The 23,789-nt window shown below is 45.8% G+C and overlaps 1 protein-coding gene across 2 annotated transcripts in view; it reads right to left on the reverse strand.

Annotated features, from left to right (window-relative positions):
• ABCC4 (ATP binding cassette subfamily C member 4 (PEL blood group)) overlaps positions 1–23,789 on the reverse strand; it is a 2,280,107-nt gene that overhangs the window by 1,928,607 nt on the left and 327,711 nt on the right. For both annotated transcript variants that reach the window (XM_069639145.1, XM_069639144.1), the window contains exon 2: positions 18,736–18,846. In XM_069639145.1, coding sequence (XP_069495246.1) covers positions 18,736–18,846 — 111 coding nt within the window. The remainder of the gene's footprint in view (positions 1–18,735; positions 18,847–23,789) is intronic.

Raw genomic sequence — 23,789 nt, forward strand, 5'->3', positions numbered from 1 at the left:
CTAGCTGTTTTTCCATTCCAGAGGAACGTCACCACCATGGATCGGAGTTTGGTGAAAAACGTTCTGCCCGGCCATATAGGGATATTGACAAAGAAATATAGCAGGTTGGGCAGAATTATCATTTTAAGGACAGCTACCCTGCCATATACCGATATCGGAAGATGCCCCCACATCTGAAGCTTTGTATTAATATTCTGTAGTGTGGCCTCATAGTTGTCGGAGTATAACGTAAGCTTGTCTCTGGACACAAGAACCCCCAAGTATCTAATATGGTGTTCGGACCATTTGAGTCTGTTTAATGCGTTGGGGCATTTGGTGGCCGGTGTGAGCGGAAATATCTCCGACTTGGCCTTGTTCACCATGTACCCTGAATAGGCTGCAAAGTCTTGTACTTCTGCCATTATGGGTGCTATATTTGTTTCCAGTTCACGAATATATAATAACGTATCATCGGCGTATAGTGAGATCAATTGGGTTGACCCCTTCATTTTTATACCTTTGTCAGCGCGTCGCAGTCTCACCGTAGCTACCATCCGCTCTATAGTCAGTGCAAATAGCAGAGGCGAGAATGGACATCCCTGACTGGTGCCCCTACCCAACAAAAACAGTTCAGAGATGGATCTATTGGTTAGCATCCGGGCCCCAGGTTCAGTGTATAGCAGTTTTACATATCTAATGAAATTGGGACCCATTCCGAATTCCTCCAGTACCGCTAAGAGATAAACCCAAGAAACCGAATCGAAGGCCTTCTCGGCGTCCAAAGATATGGCCGCTGCGCTTCTCTTTGGGTCTATCTGCCCCATTATGCCAAACAGCCTAAGGAGGTTTAGAGCCGTGGACCTTGTCGGAATAAACCCATTTTGATCAGGATGAACCAGGCCGGGGACCGCCGCCAAGAGTCTATTAGCCATAACCTTCGCAAATATCTTAGCGTCTGTGTTTATAAGTGACAAGGGTCTATAGGAGGATACATCCTGTGTTGGTCGCCGTGGCTTGGGGAGCACCGTGATCACAGCCTCTCTCATGGATGGGGTAGTATGTTGCATTCGAGGGATTCCTCCCACACCAGCATAAGTATCGGAACAAGCTCTTCCCGGAATTCTTTGTAAAATTCAGCCCCTATCCCGTCTGACCCAGGTGCCCTACCCGATGACAATGCTTTGATTGCTTCTGTAATCTCCTCAGCGGATATTGGCTGATCCAGCACCAAGCGGTCTTCCTCCGAGAGTTTGGGAAGGGCAAGGGCCGCTAGATAAGTTTTGATATCAGTGAGTGATTTCTTATCTTGATTAGAGTATAGTTTTTTATAAAATTTAACAAATTCCTTGTTTATCTCCTCCTCCTGCAAGAGTACCTCCCCCTGTGGGGTTCGTATACTAGTGATCTGGTTAGGTTGCTTATCATGTTTGAGTAGATTGGATAGTGTCCTGCCGGCCTTGTTGCCCTCCCCGTATCTGTGTGCACGCATGGGGGCTGTCACGAAGCGCACCTCTCTGGCGGCTAATTTATCGAATTCCTGCAGGTGAGTATGCATGTCCGCTAGTAATTCCCTATTCTGTGTTCGAGTGTAGTCTTCCTCTAATTTGTCCAATTTACTGTCAATCTCTCTTAGTTCAGCCCGTACACTCTTCAACATACCTACAGACTTAGACAGCAACACTCCCCTAGTCCATACCTTAAAAGATTCCCACACTGTGGAGTATTTATCCACCGTTCCCATGTTATTAGTAAAGAATTCTGCTATTTCAACATGTAGTGTTTCCACCACCCCAGGGTCTCCCAACATCCCACTCGGTATTCTCCATCTTCTTGCGGGGCAGGGGGCATCTCAGAGCTGTAACTCTAACATCACATGAGTGATCTGAAAATGTGCAGGGCAATATTTCACAATTCTGCAATGCAGTAGACATAGCTGTACAACAAACCAATAGTCAATTCTAGATTCAGAGTCATGAACCGAAGAGTAATATGTATATCTCCTACTCCCAGGGTGCAATTCCCGCCAGCCATCCACCAATGATAGTTGCAAAAGAATGTTACTCGGGGTGAGGGCTGTCTTACTAGGAGCCCTGATGATTTTTGAAGATCTGTCCAGTGCAGGGTTCAGAGCTACATTGAAATCCCCACCCCAGATCACATTGGACATATCATAGGCAGCAATCATTTGGTATACATTCACATAAAAAGCTGGGTCGTCTATATTGGGTCTGTATGTATTAACCAAGAGTAATTGCTGGCCCGCTACCTTGCCCCATACAACAACATGCCTGCCCTGTTGATCCACGTTGTGACCCTCTAGCCCAAATCCCAAGCCTGGATGAATAAGGGTGATTACCCCTCTGGTCTGAGTAGAGTAGTTTGTATGGAATCGTAGTTTCCCCCATTTGGGCATTATATGCATGTTACTGCTTCCCATTGTGTGCGTTTCCTTCAGCATCAGGACCTGAGGGCCATGTCTAGCAATGTAATTACCAATTTTTTGTTACTTTTATTTGATTGTGTAAACCCCTTACATTCCACGTAAGCGGTTTTATTCTCATTCCGTCACCCGTGTCTTGTGGTATGAAATTCTCCCATATTCATGACCATTACAATCATGTTTTCGGTACACGCCAATCAGCACTGGTCCCAATGCAACCACAGTTTTAACGTTAACCAAACAGTTGACCGCAGCCAAACTAACACCTGGATGCAACCTCTTCAAGTGACCAAAACTTCCATAGGATATTAATAAAAGCCCACGTTAACCCTACCCGCACGCCTAAAGTCAACAAAAAAATATTCTGGCAATTTCCCTTGATGATAATGACTGCAGTGATGGAATTTTTTAAAACCGTTCCAGAATATATTGCCGGTTCAACAGGTATAACCCATTTACCTTAAACATACGTTTAAGGTAAAGTTAAACCAGCTCCTCCCCCACAGTTGGACTGGGCCCTGTAGATCTGAAATCTAACGCAGGTTCCCCAGCTTCACCTTTTACTGTGAGCTTAAAGGGCAACGGCCCAATTGGGGCTTTAGGAGCACGAAAACGCTGGATAGGCTGGCTAAGTGGGACGGCCTGCTCCATCACTCTTTCCCTCCAGTCTTCCAAGGTTCCAAAGACGGGAGAAGCCTCCAAGCCAGCCAGAGTGATTAAAATAGTTGGACGGAAACAAGGGGCAGTTGGTTTTAACAGCACCACCATGTGAGCCCTTACCGAACTTGTAGGGCCAGTGCCTGTACTCTCACAGCTGCCACCTGAACTAGCACTCAAAACCACTAGGTCGCCAACTACAGCTGAGGTAAAATCGTTCCCAAGCTCCTCAGCATTCGCAGAATAAGTGGAGAGCTTTGAGAGATTAGCCAAATCTTGTTCAACAATTTTATCCTTAGGTTTTAAATAAGCAGTAATCAAACTACTAGGATTGTTATGAAGCTTGGCTATTTTAGCACCTTTAGCGTGGCATCTATTAGATGATGCTTCACCTACCTCCCCGTTAGGTAAAGGCCCCAACTTTAAGCTCTTAAGGGTCTTCATCAGTTTTTGATCTTTCTCCCACGGACTCAAAGGAGCCTGCTCATCCAGAAACACCTTGGTCTGGGCTTTAATAGATCGTAAAAACTTCAGGGACCTTTGTTATTCTGCACCCACAGAGAATTTGATATTTTATCATTTTTAGCTTTCTTTTTCTCTTTTTTGTTTGGGCCCTCAGTCAAAGAGAGTATAGGCACTCCAGACAACACATGCTCAGCCACAGCCTCAGACACCCCAGACACAGTACTAAACAGGAACCAGAACAGGAGCCTCTTTGACAAGGTCTTTAAACTCCCCTGAAGCAGACAAAGGTAATTCGCCCAAGTCTAAGGAAGCACACAGATGTCTCGTCTTTGTCGACTCATCCGACTCGTCCTTGGGCTTAAGTAAAAGCAAGGGCGATGTCTGTGAGGCGGTGGACAGGTAGTCAGATACACAAAATGCTTCCCAATAGCGTTTCCTACCATTCGTACAATAGATTCCGAACGACATAATAAAGCCCTCAATGATGTTCATTTTAGCCGACAATTTTTTCAAAATTTGACAGACTTCCCGCAGCTCATGAAGACTCTAATCATGGTCTCTGTCCATTGTGTCCAGAATCCTATAAAAGACCGGAAACGAAAAAGCATCATTTAAGGGCTCCTCCGGGCGCGAATGATGAACATGAGAAAACATTGGAGTAAGGGGCAATCTTGTGTGGCCAAGTACATAGTCTGCGTTCTCAAGAGGAGATGAACAGCGAATTGAGTCAGGCCCGGGTTGATTGAAGAACAGTTGGGCTTCCACTTGATTTAGGGATGGCCCTGGATTTTCCCCTTGAGATGTAGAGTTCGGCATCACCTTCCCTATAGATTTATAAAGAACCACCTCGTCCATAATGTTATGGGGGTTCCCTGGGCCGAAATCCTGATCAGCAGATAATCGGGACCCCAACGATAGGCGAACCCGCTTTGTCAATTACGATGATATTACTGGGGGCAATATCAATACATCCGAGACAAAGTTGGAATCCACACAGTCCAATAAGTCTTCCGGGTCCACGTGACTGAGTTCTTAACGTGTACTTCCAGTGTGTTACAAGCAGGAGCTGTAGATTTAGAATCATACGCTGCCCCTATGTTAAATAACACCAGGCCTATCCTCGGGGTAAATACTCATATGGCGAGCCCAGTACACTCTGGCTCAATTTATGTTGGTAGCACGCATCCAAGCTGAGGGGCGGATCCCATGAGTACAACATCGGCCAGCCCCGCTGATAATTCCACCTCATGCACCGCAGTGTGTCTATCACTGCGTAGCGCGTGCATAGCAAACACCCCAGCAGGGAGAGACGTGTAGCAGCAAATGTAAAAGGAAAAATAGAACTTGTAACAATACCTTTTCTCACAAGCTTGGTCACACTTCGAATCCCTTAACAGCACCTTCTACCCCTCTGGCTGCTCTGGTTCACAGGAGCACAGAAAGGCACCTTGCGCTGTGCGGTGCAATGTGCTTTTAAAGTCTGCCTCCAGTTGCTGGTAATTGAAAGAGAAAGCAGATTGCTTGAAGCTGCTCCAAAATTGCTACTGGCTCCGGCTATGTCAAAACGGAAACACACTGCGCACACCACGAAGCAATGGTCTTTTAAAGTCCACGTCCAGTTGCTGGTAATTGAAAGGGAAAGCAGACTGCTTGAACTTGCTCCAAAATTGATACCGGATCTGGCCCGGTCAACACAGAAACACACTGTGCAGAATATGAAATTTACAAGGGCTTCTACAAATGCTGCCAGGAATGCACCTTCCAATTTGTAGCCTTCTAGGACATGTGTAGCAGGTTTGGTAACTAAAAACAGGTTTACACTTTTAACCTCTTAAGTGCCAAGAACGAGATAGCTTGCCTTTTTAGCACTTAGTTTTATGCAATCCCTACAAAGCAGGGATCGCACAAAACGAAATCCAACCACCGGGCTATGTGAGGGGGGGGGGGTTCCTCCTCACATCCCGGGGGTTGGATTTCTTTCAGTTTCACAGCGGCAGCCATTTTCGGCTGCCGAGTGAAAGAGAGAAGGTGAGTGCCCTTCTCCCTCTCCCTGGATCTCTGGCATTATTGGGCCGTTGAGATCGAGGAAGGTGTTGTTGGAAAGGGGAGGCTCTCCCCTTTCAAACACCACCTTTTTTGAAGCATTGCTGGTCGCGGATCGGGCACAGAGGGCTCAATCCGCAGCCAGCAATGCCACTAGACTACCAGGGATCTGTTTATGATGTGGGGGGGGGGGCGCTGCTTACTATGTAAGCGGCCCTCTCCCCCCCCCCGGCCCCCTGGAGCATGGGGCTATAGGTTTGGGCCGCACTGGCTACAGAAGGGCCCAAACAAAAACAATTATAATAAAAAGGTACATTGGGGAGGGCACTAGACCACCAGGGGAATTTCCAATGAAAGGGGGGGGTGGCCTCCACCCCACCCCAAGTGGATGGGGCACCCATGTAGCCATCCCTGGGGGCAGATTTCTGCTCCTAGGAGGGGGCATCTGCCCCCAGGGAAGGCTACATGAGATGCACCCCATCCATTTGGGGTGGGGGAGAGAGGGCCACCAGAAACGTGGCAGAGGCCCCCCAATGGATAGGGCAGTAGGTTCTGGGCACCCTGGGGGCCGATGGGCACATCAATGTGCCCATCTGCCCCATGGCAAAGGGGCAAACAAAATGAAGAAATATTGTTTTTTTTCTGCTTGTGTTTTGAGGGATCGGGGCGCACTTGTCACACATCGGGGTCTGAGTGACCCGCGCACCTCTTCTTCATCACGCCCGGTGAAACAAACCAACAAAGTACCTACCAAAGTTGTGACGCTTCGCCACAATATCCGACGTTTTTCAGCCCCTTACTTCTCTTGGTGGCGGTTACCCTTGAGGTTGGGCTCAACATCATCAAAGATATCAACAACCTAGCCTACAACTCCCAGGAAACCTAATTTTGCGTGTAGTTCCGACTATGCGGAACGTGAGCTCTGACGGGCTTACGGCGCTCCGCCTCCTGAGTATATTAGGCACTGCAGCGGTAAGGACGCTGCTTCTGATTAAAGTTGCAACCGGCATCCGAAGTTCGTCTTCTGTGCCTTCCAGTCTTCCTGTGTACCAATTCCTGAGAATTCTCAAATACTTTTGACTTCCTGTGTACCGGACCCTTGCCTGCCCTACGGATTGCGTTCTTCCTGATTCTGTACCGTCATTAGCCCGCTTGTGTACCGGATTTTGCTGCCTGTTTACTGGATTGCCTTCCTTTTGTCCCGATTCATTTACCACTGCCTTCTCTTCCCAGCTGACTTCAAGTACTGTGTATTGTACCATTCCAGTGTTCTTTTGTGGATTTCGACTCCATTCTGATGTTTTGGATTTGCTCCCTCAAGTGCACGCAAGGACGCTTTGCTGATTAAACACAAAACTCTTTTTCTGAAAGTGCACACAAGGACGCCTTGCTGAATACTGTGCACCTACCTGTATCTAGTGCGCCCCTCGTGCCGCCCGGGTATAGCTTCCGTACTAACCTTCCTGTTTATTGTTTTGTACCTCCGTTGTTCTAGTTCGGTTATTTCAACTCCTGTCCAATTCCTTCTGGTAAGACTTCCTTCATTTCTATTCCTATCTGAATCTATTAATTTCTTACCCCAATCCTCAAAATAGAAGTTAACTTATTTTCTGTACTTACAGGGGAAATTCCATTTCTGTTCCTTTTCGATGATAAGGGGAGTGGGTGACCCAGGTACCTTCTGCTTCTGAGAGGCTTTTCTCTTTTGATGATCTTTGCTTTTTCCAAGTATTTACCAATTGTCCTTTTTCTTTTTAGCTGGGTCCGTGGCGGTGTGTTCTCCCCATTCTTTTGGGTGATCAGTCTCTCAGTCTGTAATTCAGTACACCTGAGGGTCATATCATCAAAAAGAGCTTATTCCCTCAACAGAGAGGAGGCTCAGGTGGAGGCTCCATCTCGAGTTATTCAATCAACATCAAGTACTTCCTTCCTGGTCGCTTGCCTGAAGCACTCCACCGGTGATTAACAGCACTAGACACCAGGGATTATGATGAATGGAAGGGGGCTGGCTGCTTTGCAAGGAAAGCAAGTGCAGTGCTGGGTGTGATCACGGGATCTGCGCCTAGCAATGGCACAGCACATCGGTGTGGTGCTTACTTCATGTGCATAGTGTTCAGACAGGGGAAGTGAGCACCATAGTAAGTGGGCATTGGGTGATTTCAAGGAAAGAATGTTGCGAGTACTCCCCGGTGCACAGTAGCGGTAGTTGATGATGGAAGCATGGCAGTGTGGGTTGCTTTTTGCTGGGCCGACACTGATAATATATGTGTTTTTTTCCATTATAGGTCTTGTACAGTTCAAGCTTCTTCTTTGTTATGCAAGTATGGAATTTGTGTTTTTTCAACATTGTATATAACGCAGGGGCGGATTTTAAGTGGGGTGGGTGGGAACTGGGGCCGGAGTGTTGGTGGTGTGAGCGGGAGTGGGTGCTTGGGGAAGGTATTGTGGTGGCCTGGGACACACTTGCAGGGGCAGGCTACGAATTGCCCCCCCAGACCAGAAGAACAGTGCTGTTCCCCTGGGAGGGCAGTTTGCCAATATGCCATCGGCACAATGTTTATGTAGTGGTGGGAGTTTCCATACACCCATTGGTCTTATTCCCATTTCCTATCAGTGTGCAGTGCACCCTTCCGGGGTGGTAGTTGACAGGGATGTGCCATGTATCTGGTTGAAGGAATCGAAAAGTTTGCAGGTAGCAGCCTGAAAGTTTGCATGTATTATTGGTGGGCTGAGTAAAGATTGTAATTCTATTTTGTTTCCTTTGCAGTTGTGGCTAATCAAAAGCTTTTGCTGAGTTATGTAAGTAGTACAAAACATTTCCTTTTGTTAGTATGCATTGTAATGTGGGGGAGGATGGTTACTGTGGTGGGAGGGACTGTGGCTGTAGTGTAGTGGTATGGGTGGGAACGGGTAGTGGGGAGGTCATGTGGGTAATGATGGGTGTGGCCTGAACAGAGGAAGTTGGCTGCTGTGTAGGGAAAAAAAAAATTAGTAAACAATTACAGCACTTTCTGAAATATGCAAAATTGGGGAGCTTTTCTGGCCACACTCTTAAGCCTCTGCTACCTTACAGTGAAATAACAGCTTTACGTGTCGCACTGGTGTGTGCAGAGAACGAAGACCCAGAGTTCCCCTATTTTGTTTGTCAAAGTTGAAGAAAAAGAGTTCTGCACACATCTGTTACTCTGCCACAAGTAGTATCACTCTAGACTGTTTTTTGCATTTTATTGCATTCTTTTGCATGCATTTTTATTTTTGTTTTGGCCCATGTTGCTAACACATGTTTCGGCACTCTTGATGTGCCTTTTTCAAATCTGGGCAATAGATTCTCTACCGGTTGCTATCATAAGCTATATACAAAATCACGGTTCTGGCATCACCCGCCGTGTTCTAATAGCACGAACATCGGTTATGAATAGGATGGGCAGTTGGGGGGTGATGTCGCTGGCATTGAGTGCTCGTCTCCCATGTGGGTCTTTCGTCCCCCAAGTTCAGCAGTGGTTGCAGGGAGCCCCGGCAGGGTCCCCCCTTCCCTTCCTAGAGGGGACAGCTGTAGCGCTGGCAAGGTAGAGGTGTTACGCTCACCTGGCTCCAACAGGGGCGTCGGTCGGACCCGGACAGCTGCGGTCTCCACCCACGTGATGCGTAGTGCAGCGATGACTGACTGGATCTGCCCTCCTAATCTTGTCTGCTTAACCCGTAGAAATATTCTCCTGCAAGTGGAGAGATGGATTTAGCCACTAGTGGATTCAAGTGATGGCACCCCCACAGTTCTCCCCAACTAATCACTTCCGAAATGCCCTCACAGGAATCTCACCTTATATTCTTGAAAGATGAGCTCTCCATCCTGCGTGGATTTGCAGGGGCGCGTCGATTCCAGTTACTTCACTGGTTTGAAGGCTCGGGAGAGTTCCGGCGAGTATTGACTCTGAGGTTCCTGGTGAGGACCAGTAAGTATTAAGTTCATAGAGTTCAATATGTCCGATGTTCACTCTTGTTCCCCCCTTCCTTTCTTGTCTTGCAGCTGGCTCGTGAAAAGATGCTCTTGTGGCAGCTGTTGGCGCTCAGGTAAGAGTCTGTATTACCCGGCGCTGTCCGGTAAATGTTGCACGAGGAAAACGTGTTGTTTTGTCTCTCTTTACAGATGCGGCACGTGAAAATATGGAGAGTCACAAAAGGATGCCTCTGGTGGTAAATCAGGTAAGTCTATGGTGGTAAGAATTAGATTTGTTGGTTCCCTCGGCTCACCTTGTGGTTTTCTTTTGTCTCCTAGGTGCCGAAGTTCGGCGAAGAAATGATGGAGGCAGCGCCGACCGGAAGGATGCTGTGAAGACTGGTGAGTATGGCGCGGCGCTGCAGCTGGAGGTGCGGCGCGTGCAGAAATTATGTTCTTTACAGGTCCGGAGACAAGATGTATCCAGAATCAGGTGTGGAATAGAAATAAGTTCGTTTTCTAACCTTGTCCCTTTCTTTCCTCTTTGTTTTAGGAGCTCCGGATTCGAGGCGGGCGTGGCAGAAGCGTGTGTTGCTGGTCGGGCGTGGTTTAAATAGCCCCAAAAGTAGTCCCAGGTAAGAAGTCCCTAGAAGCACACCCGAGTAAAAAATAGTCCCTTTCAGGCTTCATGTTGGATTGGAGTCATTTGCAGCATGGTCTGCCTGAGGTAAGTAATGACTATAAGCCTGGCGCCTTAGGGGCCAGGACTGATTCCTACTATGAGTCTGACGCCTAAGGCGCCAGGACTGAACCCAGATAGCCCCTAGCCGGGGCTGCTGAGGTTTTACTAAATGTCTAGATGCCTGTTCCTGGCGCTGATGGGCTTGGTCCGGATGCCTGGAGGTAGGCATCATGACAGCAGGTCTAGGATGGTCGGGTTGATGTGTGTGAGCTTGGGCACCTCCTCTGCCTTGTTGGTCGACTGCCCCCAAGTTCACCAGTGGTCCTGGAGCTTTGGTAAAAAGCTCTCACAATGAAACTGTCCAAAATTGTAACCATTTGTGATGATTGGCGCACAGTCTATCAGGGTGCCTATAGTCAGAGAGCATACAATGCACACTTGATGTGGAGTTCATTTCCCCTTTCAGAATAGTCACCCAGCCAAAGTATCACAGTGCAGTATGTGTAAGTCACCTTACCACCTTGCAGTACAATCGGTGGGCCACAAGAACAGAAACATTCACTGATTACAATTGTGCCAGCACAACTGTGCCATTGGTGTCCTTCACCTTTTTCCCAGAAAAGTATGTGCCAATTACATATTGATCTACTATTCCCTTACATGTGAAGTGCATGTGAGATTGGGGGAAGTGTGTGTCTGGGATTGTTGCAAGAGACGTGTTGAAGCAATAGTTGTGCTAATTGATAAATTGTAAGTCTGGCCATAATCATGGGGGATATTCATGTTTCCACTTCCTAGTGAGGATGAGGGTTGTGTGGATTATCAGCTACTCTTTCATCCAAAGGGCTGCAGGACATTTCAGAGGGCCAACCACATCTGGGTCTCGGAGGGATCGTCTCTCGGTCCACTGGTTTGGTCCATCAGCAATACCCAGGCAAAAGGAGATGTCTCCCCCCACCCCCTGACCTTATAGTGGTGCACCTGGGAGGAAATGATTTGGCATCTATGGGACAGAAAGGGGTACGGCCGCTATGGATGGAGGAACTGGAATGGAAATCACAGTGGTTTCCAAACACTGGGGTGGCTTGGTCCCAGATGATTCGCAGGCGGGATTGTAGAACTCCAGCGAAGGAAAGGGCCATCAACGTGTCAGTGAGGAAACCGAATGGCAAGCTGGCAAGACTGACAAATGGCAATGAATTCGGGCAATTCACCATGGATTCATCAAAGGTGAACTGATGTTTCACTGAGATGAGTACACCTTTCAAAAAGAGGCATGAACATTTTCATTGCAGACATTTTGCCCTTTGCCCAGAAACTGTGTTGCAGGGTGTGGGGGGAGCCCAGTAAGTGATGGACTTATTGGATTGTGTAGCATGGTAATACAATTGTGAGTAAATATGTTGACAGTGAGACTCCGACTTCCTAGCAATCGATTAGTATGTTGTGTTCATGGCATGTCAAAGTATTCAGTATGTTGCTGCTGCTTATTTCTTTGCAAACCATCACCACTTTCAGCAATCTAATTCCACTTGCTGGCCCTTGCAGTAGTTCCGTCCTTGTGACCTTCCCCTTCCAACACAGAACCCTATGTGAATGAGCACGGGGTTATGTCGAAAGTGTGCCGGCAATTCTCTGGAAGCGCCCCCCATGTACTTTCCTCATCTTCACTGTCTGCGTCTTGATCGCCTCTGCCTTTTCAACTCACCCAATCACTAGTAGGTTACGTGATTGCTTCTCACCTCCATTTCCCATCCACCTGCACCTCATGGAGGGGAGAGTGCAACGCACGTTGGCTGTCTCCGAATTGGTACTGTGGGTTCCATACTCGCCCCCACACTTGTATTTGTGTAATATATAGCTGAAGATGACATCTTGCTTACATTTTTTGTTGAAGGTGCAGGTGTGTTGTAGCGGTCTACCCACTTGTAAGAAAGCAGTGAGCTGGTCCTTAGTATTTCACGTGAGTGTTTGCAAAATGGTACTCTGTTTTTTGTAGCATGCTGAGAGTTCATCATATTGCAGAGGGCTGCTACAGGTTGTGAGCAGAGTCTGGACATTTTGGCGTAGTTGTGTGGTATAGGTCTGTGGCATTGAATACCACTTACTCTACTAGGTTCCATACTTTGAGAAGCACACATACTTATTGCTTCAGTCTTTATCTGTTCGTTGGGCAGTGAAGGGTTCCATAGCAACAGTAGTCATGGCTTCTCGTCGAACAATGTCTGGTGCAGAGGCTTTCGCTGCAGTGATGGAGTCTGGCTCAGAGCAAGGCACATGGGCAATCTGAAACAGATGGTGCTTCTCAGGGTGAGCAGGAAGTTGATTCGGGAAGTGAGTTTTTCATGGTTGCTAGTTCCTCCTCCTCCTCCTCCTCCTCCTCCTCCTCATCTGATGACGAAGAGGATGAAAGAGTACATGCATCTTTTCCAACACTTCCCCACATGCAGGGGACCTGTAAGGGTTAGGGGACATGCAGAACATGCAAGGAATGTGCCAGATCCTGACATGGCTGATGAGTCGCAGTGGGTGCCTCCAGCAATGGCTCCGCCTGTTATACCAGTGAAAGGGGCACATCAGGGTGCACAGTGAATACACATGGGTTTCAGCCTATTGACTTTTTCAACCTTTTTGTTTATGATGGGTTCATTGCAGATGAGATTCAGCAAACAAATTTGTACGCTGCACAGTTCTTGAGGTCACGGGGTCCCACTCTCAAACTCCATTCCAGAGCACAATCATGGGTTCCAACGACCAATGTTGAGATGACAAAATTTGGGGTCTCATTCTGCTGATGGGAATATCGCCGAAGCCGTCTATCTCAACGTACTTGTCTGCTGAAGTGGTATTTTCAACGCCTTTTTATCAAGCAACAATGAGTCGAAATCACTTTCAAGCACTGCAACTTGCATTTCAATGACAACTCTGCAGCATTACCCAGAACTGACCCAAATTATGATAGGCTTTTCAAACTTCAGCCATTATTTAACCACTTTACTCAGCGATTTGCAGAGGTGTATGTTCCTAGCCAGAACATATCCATTGATGAATCATTGATGTTGTTCAAAGGTCGGCTAGTGTTCAAGCAGTTCCTTCCGAGCAAGAGAGCATGATACGGGATCAAGGTGTACATGTTGTGCGAAAGTACCACTGGGTATGCCTACAGCATGAGAGTCTACACTGGACAAGACTCCACCCTAAACCCTACGGGCTGCCCAGCTCATTTAGGGGTAAGTGAGAAGATTGTTTGGGATCTTCTCACAGCATTGCTCCACAAGGGACACCATTTGTATGTGGACAATTTCTACACAGGAATTCCACTCAAGGAATTGTACAATGTGGGCACACTGGCATGCGGTACAATCCGCAGTAACCGTAAAGGCTTCCCCAGACAACTTGTGTGTAAGAAGAGGACAAGGGAGAATGTATGGCATTGCGGCGGAATGAACTGTTGCCAGTAAAATGCTGCGACAGAAGGGATTATTCACAATGAAAGTACTTCAGTAGTCACTGTGCATGGGCAGGCTCAGCAAGTGAGGAAGCCCAACTGCATTCTGGACTACAACAAGTACATGGGTGGAGTAGATAAAGCAGACCAATTGCTTCAGCCATACCATGCTGAACGCAAGTAACGCATGTGGTACAAAAAGTTGGCCATACACATTATGCATGTAGCTACGCACAATGCTTATGTGGTGTACCGTGCAGCTGCTCCACAAAACAAAACAACCTCTTGTTTCTGAACTTTGAAAAAGAAGTTGTACAATCTCTGACTATTGTCCATGTACATGTTTCCAGAGGTAGAAGATGTGGCCAGATGGAAAGATCGACACTTTGTTGATTATGTTCCTGCCACAGCCATGAAGACACAACATTACAGAAAATGTAAGGTGTGTACAAAACAAGGAATGAGGAGGGATACTCGGGTGTACTGTCCCCAATGCCTTTCCAAGCCAGCCCTCTGCCTACAGCCTTATTTCCTTTTGTATCATACAAAGGAAAGTATTGGGAGATCGACTGATTTCCGGGAATGCCCATCATTCCTTGAAAGGGACCCACTGGCTCTGAATTTGTGCATACCTTGAACGCCACTCCTGCTCCCTTCACTGGAGTTGTACTTCAATATAAATACAACAGCATTTCAACTCACTTCACTTTATTTAGCGTGCCTTCACGAGCACTGCTCGTCCTGCTCCTTCCACTTGAGGCCTGCCTTGGAAAGCCACACCACTCCCGTACCTTTCACTTGAGGCCCGCCTTTGAAATAAACGTCAGTCTAGCTCCCTCAGCTCAATGCGTGACTTGCAAAGGAATGCGGTTCAGGCCCCCTCCTTTTGAGGCGTGCCTGCAAAAGAAACTTCATTACAGCTCCCTCCACACGAGGCGTGCCTTACACAAGAAAGGAACAACATTCTGGTTCACTGCTCTGTGGCTTGACTTGCCAAGCATTGCTAGTCCTGCTCCCTCCACTTCAGGCCTCGCTTAGAAAAGCACACCACTCTCGTACCTTTCACTTCAGGTCTGCCTTAGAAGGAAAGATCAGTCTAGCTCCCTCTGTGCAAGGTGTGACTTGCAAAGGAACGCAATTCAGGCTCCTTTCACTTGAGGCATATCTTGGAAAGGAATACCACTCCAGCTCCCTCCACTTGAGGCACGCCTTGGAGAAGAAGGGAACACCACTCTGGTTCACTCCTCTTTGGGGTGTATTGGCAAGTCATGCTAGTGCAGCTAGCTCCACTTCAGGCCTGCCTTAGAAAAAGATTTCAGTGAAGCTCCCTCCGCTTCAGGCGTACATTGTAAAGGAACGCGATTCCGGCTCCTTCCACGTGAGGCTTGCCATGCAAAGAAACGTCAGTACCAATGCTTGAGTAGGCCCCCTGGAGGAAGATGCAAAGACAAACTAACATTAGGAAGAAAGCATTGCCAGTATAGAATACTACAGACAGCAAAGAAACCCGTGCTTTAAAGATTTTGAATTGGAGGAGGAAAATAAGTAAAAGAATATGGTAACATAACCTTTTAGGCCTGGCTCACAGAGAATGGGGAATCGGCAACAAGGCAGAGAAACCAAGACTAATTAGGAGGAGCAAAACATTAAGGAGAAGACATAGAAGCTCACCAACGAGCGAGGAAGCATTTTTATCCTTCAGGGGTTATGCATACCATACAATGCACATTGGGACCTCATGTGGCATACATTCCTCAAGAATATCTTCTGGTTAAAGAATGCAGGGAGGAGGGATGGCCAATGCTGTACAGTTAGTAGAAAATGTTAGGGACAGTATTCTTAGACCGGCTGCGTTCCGAAAGATGATTAAATATATGAAACTGCATTCTCTTGTTCCCACACCTATGCCCCTACACCCTGAATACTTGGTGCGATCTACCAGCCCTAAGGAACAAACAAATGATGTTGAGGATTCATGCATCAGTGTCTAACCTAGTGAAATTCAAGATAATGTTAATGGGGAAAGTCATATTTATATAGTAGAATGCTGCCAGAGAATTAGTGTAGAAAGTGTGGGTCAAAAAGTTGTAAACTGAGATTGGTATGCTTAAATGATTTGGAAATGTTTTTGATCCTCTCTTCGGACTCTCAATTGTGTCTCAGTGTTACCCTCTTTGAAGCATGGATTCTAGGGGGCCTTTGGCTTTGACACCCAACAAAGCATTGGAAGACCTGATCGGGTCATTTCAGACAACACTACTGTCTCAAGAATCAGAAATAAGTTGCAAAGTAAATGCCACACCCACCCAACTCCATTTTTTCAGTTCATTTGTTATTTTTTCTTTCTCAAATGGTGGGTGACAACCGGCTTTATAGAAATGCTTTTCTCTACTGGTGGAAAGTCTTTTGTGCAGGGTGTTGATAGTTTCTCTTCGGCTTAGTATTAACAAAAGATGTTGGCAAAAACTAGCGTTAAAAAATGCACATGCAAGGATCAAAGAAACAGAAGAAACATAAAGGGGTGATATCTTCAAAAAGCATCCCCTCAGAATGCAACTGTTGCCATAAAATTAGAACAACAATTCCTAAATTCCTATTATCATATCAATCCAAAAGGAACGGGCACTTATGGGTGAAAACAAACTATCACAAGTGATCCAAAAGAATTAACGGAAAACCTGATCAGGCAAACACATGAAAGGCTTGTAGAAGAAACAGATGAACTTAAAAAAAGGAAATTGATGATATGGACATACCCAATATAAAAACATGAAAACAAGGACTTAGAAACACATCAGCGTGATTAAACAGATTTGGAAAGGTTCTGGAATTTAAATGAATGAATTTCTGACATAGATCATGAACAGATACACCCTGGAAAAGGAAATTCTGTACTCCAAGACAACATGAAGTCCATTACATGCATTGTCTGAAAGCTATCGAACATGGTTACATGCAATTATACCAAATACCATAATAAAAAATTCCAAAATAACATTCATTTTTCAATGTTTAACGTGGGGTTCCCCCTAATCCCCCCTTTGTGTTATTAATACTACCCTCCACCCCAAAACCAATATCCCCCCTTCTAACCCCTTTTTTAGTTTTTTCCCGAATTCATTATTTTGGAATTCGTTATTTTAGGTTTGTTATAATGGTGTAAGTTATTTTGGTATTCTTTATAATCATTGCAGATGGAATTAATATGGACACAGAACTATATGTATCGTTGAATCCTTGGATATTTCAACACACTGTCTCTCTCCTTTGACTTGCAAGTTGAGTAATTCATTTGCTGTGATGTTAGACTGTTGTTCTCTGCCATTTTATTTTTTTCATTATTTTCATTTTCGAAAGGTCTCTTAAAAAACCCATTGTGCGTTAGACTTTCTTGAAATTCCTTTTTTCAGTTTCTCTGGCTCCTGCTAGCTTTTTAAGACCCAATGTGCATGACATTTTTGTAAATGATTTGACATTTTGATCATTATACTGTGATGTAAAAATACTCGCCCCTACATGGAACATCGATTGTGTAAGTGCCTACAATTGGTTCTAAAAGATGGGATACATTTGGGTACTGATTTATCTTACATTAAATCAGATTTCTCTTAGCAAAACGAAACACACTCATAAGTAGGGAAGGAAACACAATGCCAAAGGTAACAAGACCTAGAAAACAGAATACATAAATCATATGCCAACATGTATTAATTGATTGTTAGGTCTTAGAATTTTTAACTAATTATGTCAGCAACATTATAATGTATTCTGCTTAACAGGATTCCTTTATTATCTTTATACTATCAGGAGAACCGACAAATGGAAATAGACAAACATATCCATCTATAAAAGCCATGTCTGCAAATGGTACACAGAATTTGTGGACGAAATAGAAGAACACTATAGGCTTTATCGGCCACGATACATTTCATTAGTTATGCTACGATGACAGCGGCCTGATGTCTCACTATGGACAGAGGGAATCGCCTACCAGCATTACCTTACAACTTTTAAATACACTGGACTAATTCCATATTACATGCGGGCCCGCACTTATTTGTACAATATGAACCATTATAGATTAAAAGAATGAGAACCTTCCTACAAACCAAATTTGCATAGTATGTTGGGCAAACGGAAGTCCTGTTTGACTTTGTCAATTAAAACCGTTTATGTTACAACCCCTTACAATGAATATAGTTATAATACATAAACATTTGTTTATTTTGTATATCACTGTATATCACCGAAGATCACTCCCATAGGATATTACAAAATGTATATTGAACACGAAAGCTATCAATCACAAATTGAAAATTAGTTACAAACCGAGAATTAAACCAAAATATGAACTGACCAATAAAGAAAACTTTTCATTTGGAATTATTTCCCCTCTAAGTGCCTATTCCTTTTGGATTCATAAAGGAACTCATTCTCATAGTTTCTGGGGTGTAAATGGAGGGGCTAAATACAGGCCTGGCACAGTTACGCCCGTCTTAATATCTCCATTCAAGCTCCAGGGGATTTTCATTCTTTTTGAAGGACGGCAGGGGAATAACAGGAGTTACGTTTCGCCCCCCTACACCCTTCTGGCCCTGGGATTACTTCTTTTTTCAAAAACAACTTGGTTTCATGCCAGCATGAGATTTACACACTGGTGTGAAACCAGTGATTTTGCACGTAAACGGCCAGCTTTTTGACGCATTACAGGCAGAGTTTACTCTATTTGCACTAAAGAGTGCAAACAGAGTAGTATATAGGGGCTTCAGCCATCTCTTTACACTTCGCATTTGCACTCTGCAGTGCAAATGATGAAAATTGCCCGGAAGGGACCGGTTTGCATGCATATGCAAACGTAAGCAGTCCCCTCTGACCAGATTAACAAATAAGCTACATTATGTTTTACAGGTAGCAGCATGCTAGACACAGGGCTACAATCCACAAGTTCAGAGTGCAGTTCTTTCACCACACCACATCTCTTTGGCCAGGTATACTATTCTTCAAGATTACAACAATACACAAGAATACAAAAAGCACGATTACAGGCTCAACCCTAAAGGTTTTGAATGGTTTTCTTTTATTCTTACCGCTGCAATTCTTCTCCAACCCTCTGCGAACTGTCTTCTGGGAGCACATTGTACATATCATCCTCCTCGAGGGTTCGTTTATGTCCAACAAGAAAGAGGGAATTTAACCAGCTGTTGAAAGATTTAAAAAACAGATTAAAATATAAATCTTAACAACGTAGGGAAACCAAGCAACAGAGAAGTCAGATATGAACATGACATTAAAAATAACGCAGTCATTAACAGTCCTGTGTGTTATGGAATGTTTACTGTTACACTTTATTGTTTAAAATGAAAACTGAATAAAAAGCAGCATTACAAATGTGCTTCATCTCCCTAAATACAATTAATAAAAACATGAGACCTGAACGTAATTAGAAATATATTGTTTGGGCCAGCCAAAAGTGGAATTGGTAAGTGTTATCTTCATGTAGACCTCCCATTACGGACTACCTGAACATTTTAACCATGAAAATCGCTTAAAAAATAGATTGATGGTACTTTGCAATGTGGTAAATAAGTTAAAGTTGCAAATATATAATAATAATCAATGACCATAAAGTGCACCACAATAACCTGTGTTGAAATTTTAGAATGTTTTAATCCAATAGACCTATAGTAAGCATACATTATTTAGACTATTCATTATGGCGCTAACTGGCTGATTTAAAAGTCTTTCCGGATGATTTTAAAAGCACAAACTCGCACAACATTTGAGGAGAGTGTATTATTAACAATCAGTGGGAGAGCAGTTGGGGAAAGCAGTGAGGCTCTGTGGTCGGGCTCACCACCACTGCAGGTTGCTTACAAAAGGCCAGAAAACATATCAATGCCTGTAAAACTGAAGCCTCACTAATCATTTACATAAAGCACAACCATGGCCAGCCCTCACTGACATTCTAGAGCCACTTGCACTTACTTCATACTAGGATACTAGGACAAGTTCTACCTGCCAACATCATGAAATGCATCAAAGTCACTACTCTCACCCACCTCCTCCAAACAGTAAATGCCTCCCTCAATCAAGTCATCTTTCTAGGCCCTCGAAACACAGGACTTATCTGACCACTCCTCAAAAAAAAAAAAAAAAAAAAAAAAAAAAAAACACACACTAAACACCAACGCCTTTGCCAACTATTAGCTGATCACTAGCATTTCATTCTTTTCAAAATCATTGAGAAAGGCGTTGCCAACTTACTCCAGGAAAGAAAGAAACAGCCGAGAAACTCTGACTACCAATCGGGATTCAGACCAAGGTACAGAAACCTAGACATTACCATCCAGTTGATACGCCATGCTTTCCACTTCATAGAGAAGAACAAGTTACTTCTTACCTTGTAACGTTCTTTCGACGGGATGTTCCTCCGACGTATTCCTTATCTTAGATATCTCCTTCCAGCTCTGCTGGCCTCGGAAAATTTTTCTCTAGAGGGCGCTGCGCGTCGACGACGTCCGAGTCGATGTCCCTCGACAGCCGCCGTATCGACGTCGACGTCATCCTGCCCATAAAGGCCGCGCGCAGCGTGCGCTGCTCTGTTCCGTTTTGTAGCCCACAGTATTTCTGTCTGGACTAGACTAATCACCCTGAAGGAGCGTAAGCTGCAACAACAAGGGAAGTAGAACTGCGGGGATGGATGGGAGGGTCGATAAGGAATACGTCGGAGGAACATCCCGTCGAAAGAACGTTACAAGGTAAGAAGTAACTTGTTCTTCGAAGGGATTGTGTCCTCCGACGTATTCCTTATCTTAGATAGAATACTGCTATGGGAGCCTATTATTGGAGGAGGGAGTACTGACTTCACGCTGTCTTCTATTGATGAATAGAGTGCAGTACAGCCCTTCCAAACCTAGTCTCTTGACTGGAGGAGGAATCCAAGTTGTAAAATCGTGTAAAGGTATGGATAGACGACCATGTAGCGGCCGCACAGATGTCTTTAACCGGCACACCTCTTTTGAGGGCCGATGAAGCTGCAATACCTCTGGTCGAATGAGCCCTAAGGTTTTGAGGGGGCTCTTTCCCTGCCAGTTTATAACATTCCAGAATGGCTAGAATGATCCATCTGGAAATGGTCTGCTTAGTTATTGGTAACCCCAGCTTGTGACCTGTGTAACCTACAAACAGCTGGTCTGCTTGTCTTATCCTGGCTAGTCTACTGATGTAAAAACTTAAAGCCCTTCTAGGGTCTAGCCTGTGTAACCTCTCTTCCTCTTTCCCCGGATGAGGAGGAGGATAGAAAGACGGTAGGGTAATCTTCTGAGTGATATGGAATTCAGAAACCACTTCTGGGAGGAAATTAGGCTTCACTTGCAGGACAACTTTGTCTTTGTGAAAGATTGTATGAGGAGGTTTACAAGAAAGAGCTTGTAATTCGCTCACCCTTCTAGCAGATGTAAGTGCTATTAATAAAACAGTTTTAAGGGTAAGGAATCTTAACGAACAAGAATGGAGTGGTTCGAAAGGTGTCCCCATCAGGAAAGTTAGGACTAAGTTTAAATCCCAGAGGGGAACTTGGAATGGTCTTGAGGGATAAACATTGGTTAACCCCTTTAGAAACTGTATTACCAAGGGTAACTTGAAATAGGATGGTTCTTCCGCAGTGCGCTTAAAGATGGATAGCGCTGCGAGATAGCCCTTAATGGTGCCAACTTGAAGGCCTGAATTCGCCAAATATAGTAGGAAGGATAAAACCATTGGTGTACCACATGAAAAGGGGTCGATATTCTGTTCTCTACACCAGCTGCAAAATCTGTTCCAATGGCAGCGGTATAAAGACTTTGTTGCTGGCCTCCTTGCCGAAAGCAACACCTCCATAACATCATCAGGGAGGTCCCAATCCTTGTACCTCAGCCTTTCAGAACCAAGAGTGAAGGTTGAGGGTTTTGATGTCTGGATGGAGAACCTGACCTCCCTTCTGTGAGAGTAGGTTCTCTCTGAGTGGAAGTCGAATTGGAGGGCAGATGGACAAGTCTAGAAGGTCCGGGTAACACGTTCTCCTGGCCCAATCCGGGGCAATTAGGATCATGGTTCTCCGGAATCTTCTCAACCTCCTGATCATTTGAGGAATGACAGGGACCGGTGGGAACGCGTACAGAAGCGGAAACTCCCAATCCACTATGAACGCGTCTCCCAGAGCTCCTCTCGGGGGAAATTCCCTTGAGCAGAACAGATCGCATTTCCTGTTGAGGCTGGTGGCGAACAGATCCACATGAGGGGTTCCCCAAAGGGCGAAGATCTCTTGAAGGTCTTCCTGAGCTAGCTCCCACTCGTGGGAGACTGTGCTCTGCCTGCTCAGAACGTCCGCTGTCAAGTTCTTCTCTCCGGCTAGGTGAACTGCCGATAGAGAGATTCCTTCTTGGATTGCCCAAAACCAGAGCTGCATCGCCTCTCTGCACAGGGGTAGTGATCCTACGCCTCCTCTTTCGTTGAGGTAATGCATGGCCACCGTGTTGTCCGTCATTATCAGGACATTTTTCCCTTGTACAGCTGGCAGGAACGCCTTCAGCGCAAGTCTGATGGCTCTCAGCTCTAACAGGCTGATATGTAGTCTGGACACTGATGGAGACCAACGACCGCTGATGGTCAAGTCGTTGGCGTGGGCTCCCCACCCCGTGAGTGAGGCATCCGTGACTACTGTTATCTCCGGCCAGGGTTGCCAAAATTGTTCTCCTTTCAGAATGTTCTCCTGACAGGCCCACCACTGAAGGTCTCGAGCCACCCTGTCGGGAACCTGAAGAAGATCTGTCATTCTCCCTGAGAATTGTGACCACTGAGTCCTCAGTGTCCACTGGAGGGCTCATTCTCAGGCGAGCCTCTGGCACTAGGAAAATGCAGGATGCCATGAGGCCTAGCAACCTCAAAAAGTCGAAGGCTGGGAGACGTTGGGCATCTTGGAACTTGGTAACCATCTGTAGAATATCTTGAGCCCTCACCTCTGGTGGCGAGGCTTTTCCCAGGGAAGTGTCCAGGATCGCTCCTATGAACTGGAGTCTCTGCGATGGTATCATTTGTGACTTCTTTAAATTGAGGGAGAAGCCCAGTTTGTGAAGGAAGTGGGACACATGATTTAGCTGGATCTGAGCTTGTTCCGAAGATACAGCCCCGATCAACCAATCGTCCAGGTAGGGGTAGACGTGAATCCCTTCCCTCCTTAGACTTGCCGCCACTACCGACATTAACTTGGTGAAGACCCTCGGGGCAGAGGTCAGCCCAGATGGCAGCACTCGAAATTGATAATGAGAGTTGCCAATTGCGAACCTCAGGTATTTCCTGTGTTTGAGATGGATAGGCAGATGGGAATAAGCGTCCGGAAGGTCCAGAGATACCAACCAGTCCTGGAACTGAAGGGCCTGGAGGATCTGAGAAAGAGTGACCATCTTGAATTTGTCTTTCCTGAGGAATTTGTTCAATTCTTGCAAGTCCAAGATGGGTCTCAGTTCTCCGTCTTTCTTTGGAATGAGAAAGTAAGGGGAGTACCAGCCCTCGTTCCTCTCCGCTACAGGTACCGGTTCTATGGCACCTTTCTCTAGCAGGTCCAGAATTTCCTGCAAGAGGAGCGGATCTGGAGCTTTCTGAGAGCTGATCCCCGGTGGATGACTGAGGAAGGAAAGGCAGGCAGTAACCTTGGGCAACTGTTTCCAATGCCCAAGCATCTGACGTGATAGCCTGCCATTCCGCCAGATGTTGAGTCAACTTGCCTCCTACAGGTGTCCTGTGAGGGAAGTCCTCAGAGTGGTTTTGGGGCGGCTGATGTAGATGCCGATGGTAAAGAGGCACCTGCTGTTGCTGCGGCTTTTGAATATCTACCCCGTCCACCTCGGGTAGTTCTTTGTCCCCTTTGAGCCAGTCGTCCTCTACCTCTTCCGAATGCGGAGTAGAAGCGAAAGGACTTGCCCCTCGCAGAGGTTCCTGTGGGACGAAAAGGTGTCTGATGGATTGCAGCGCCTAGGGATTTTGCTGCTGCTTTTGAAGTTTGCAGTTTCTCTAAACTGTCATCCGCCTTTTTCCCGAACAAAGAAGAGCCATCGAATGGCATGTTCAAGAGCCTGGCTTGCACATCTGGGGCAAAACCAGACTT

This window comes from Ambystoma mexicanum, chromosome 7q (genome assembly GCF_040938575.1).
Source record: "Ambystoma mexicanum isolate Mex_15411 chromosome 7q, UKY_AmexF1_1, whole genome shotgun sequence".
Taxonomy (NCBI): domain Eukaryota; kingdom Metazoa; phylum Chordata; class Amphibia; order Caudata; family Ambystomatidae; genus Ambystoma; species Ambystoma mexicanum.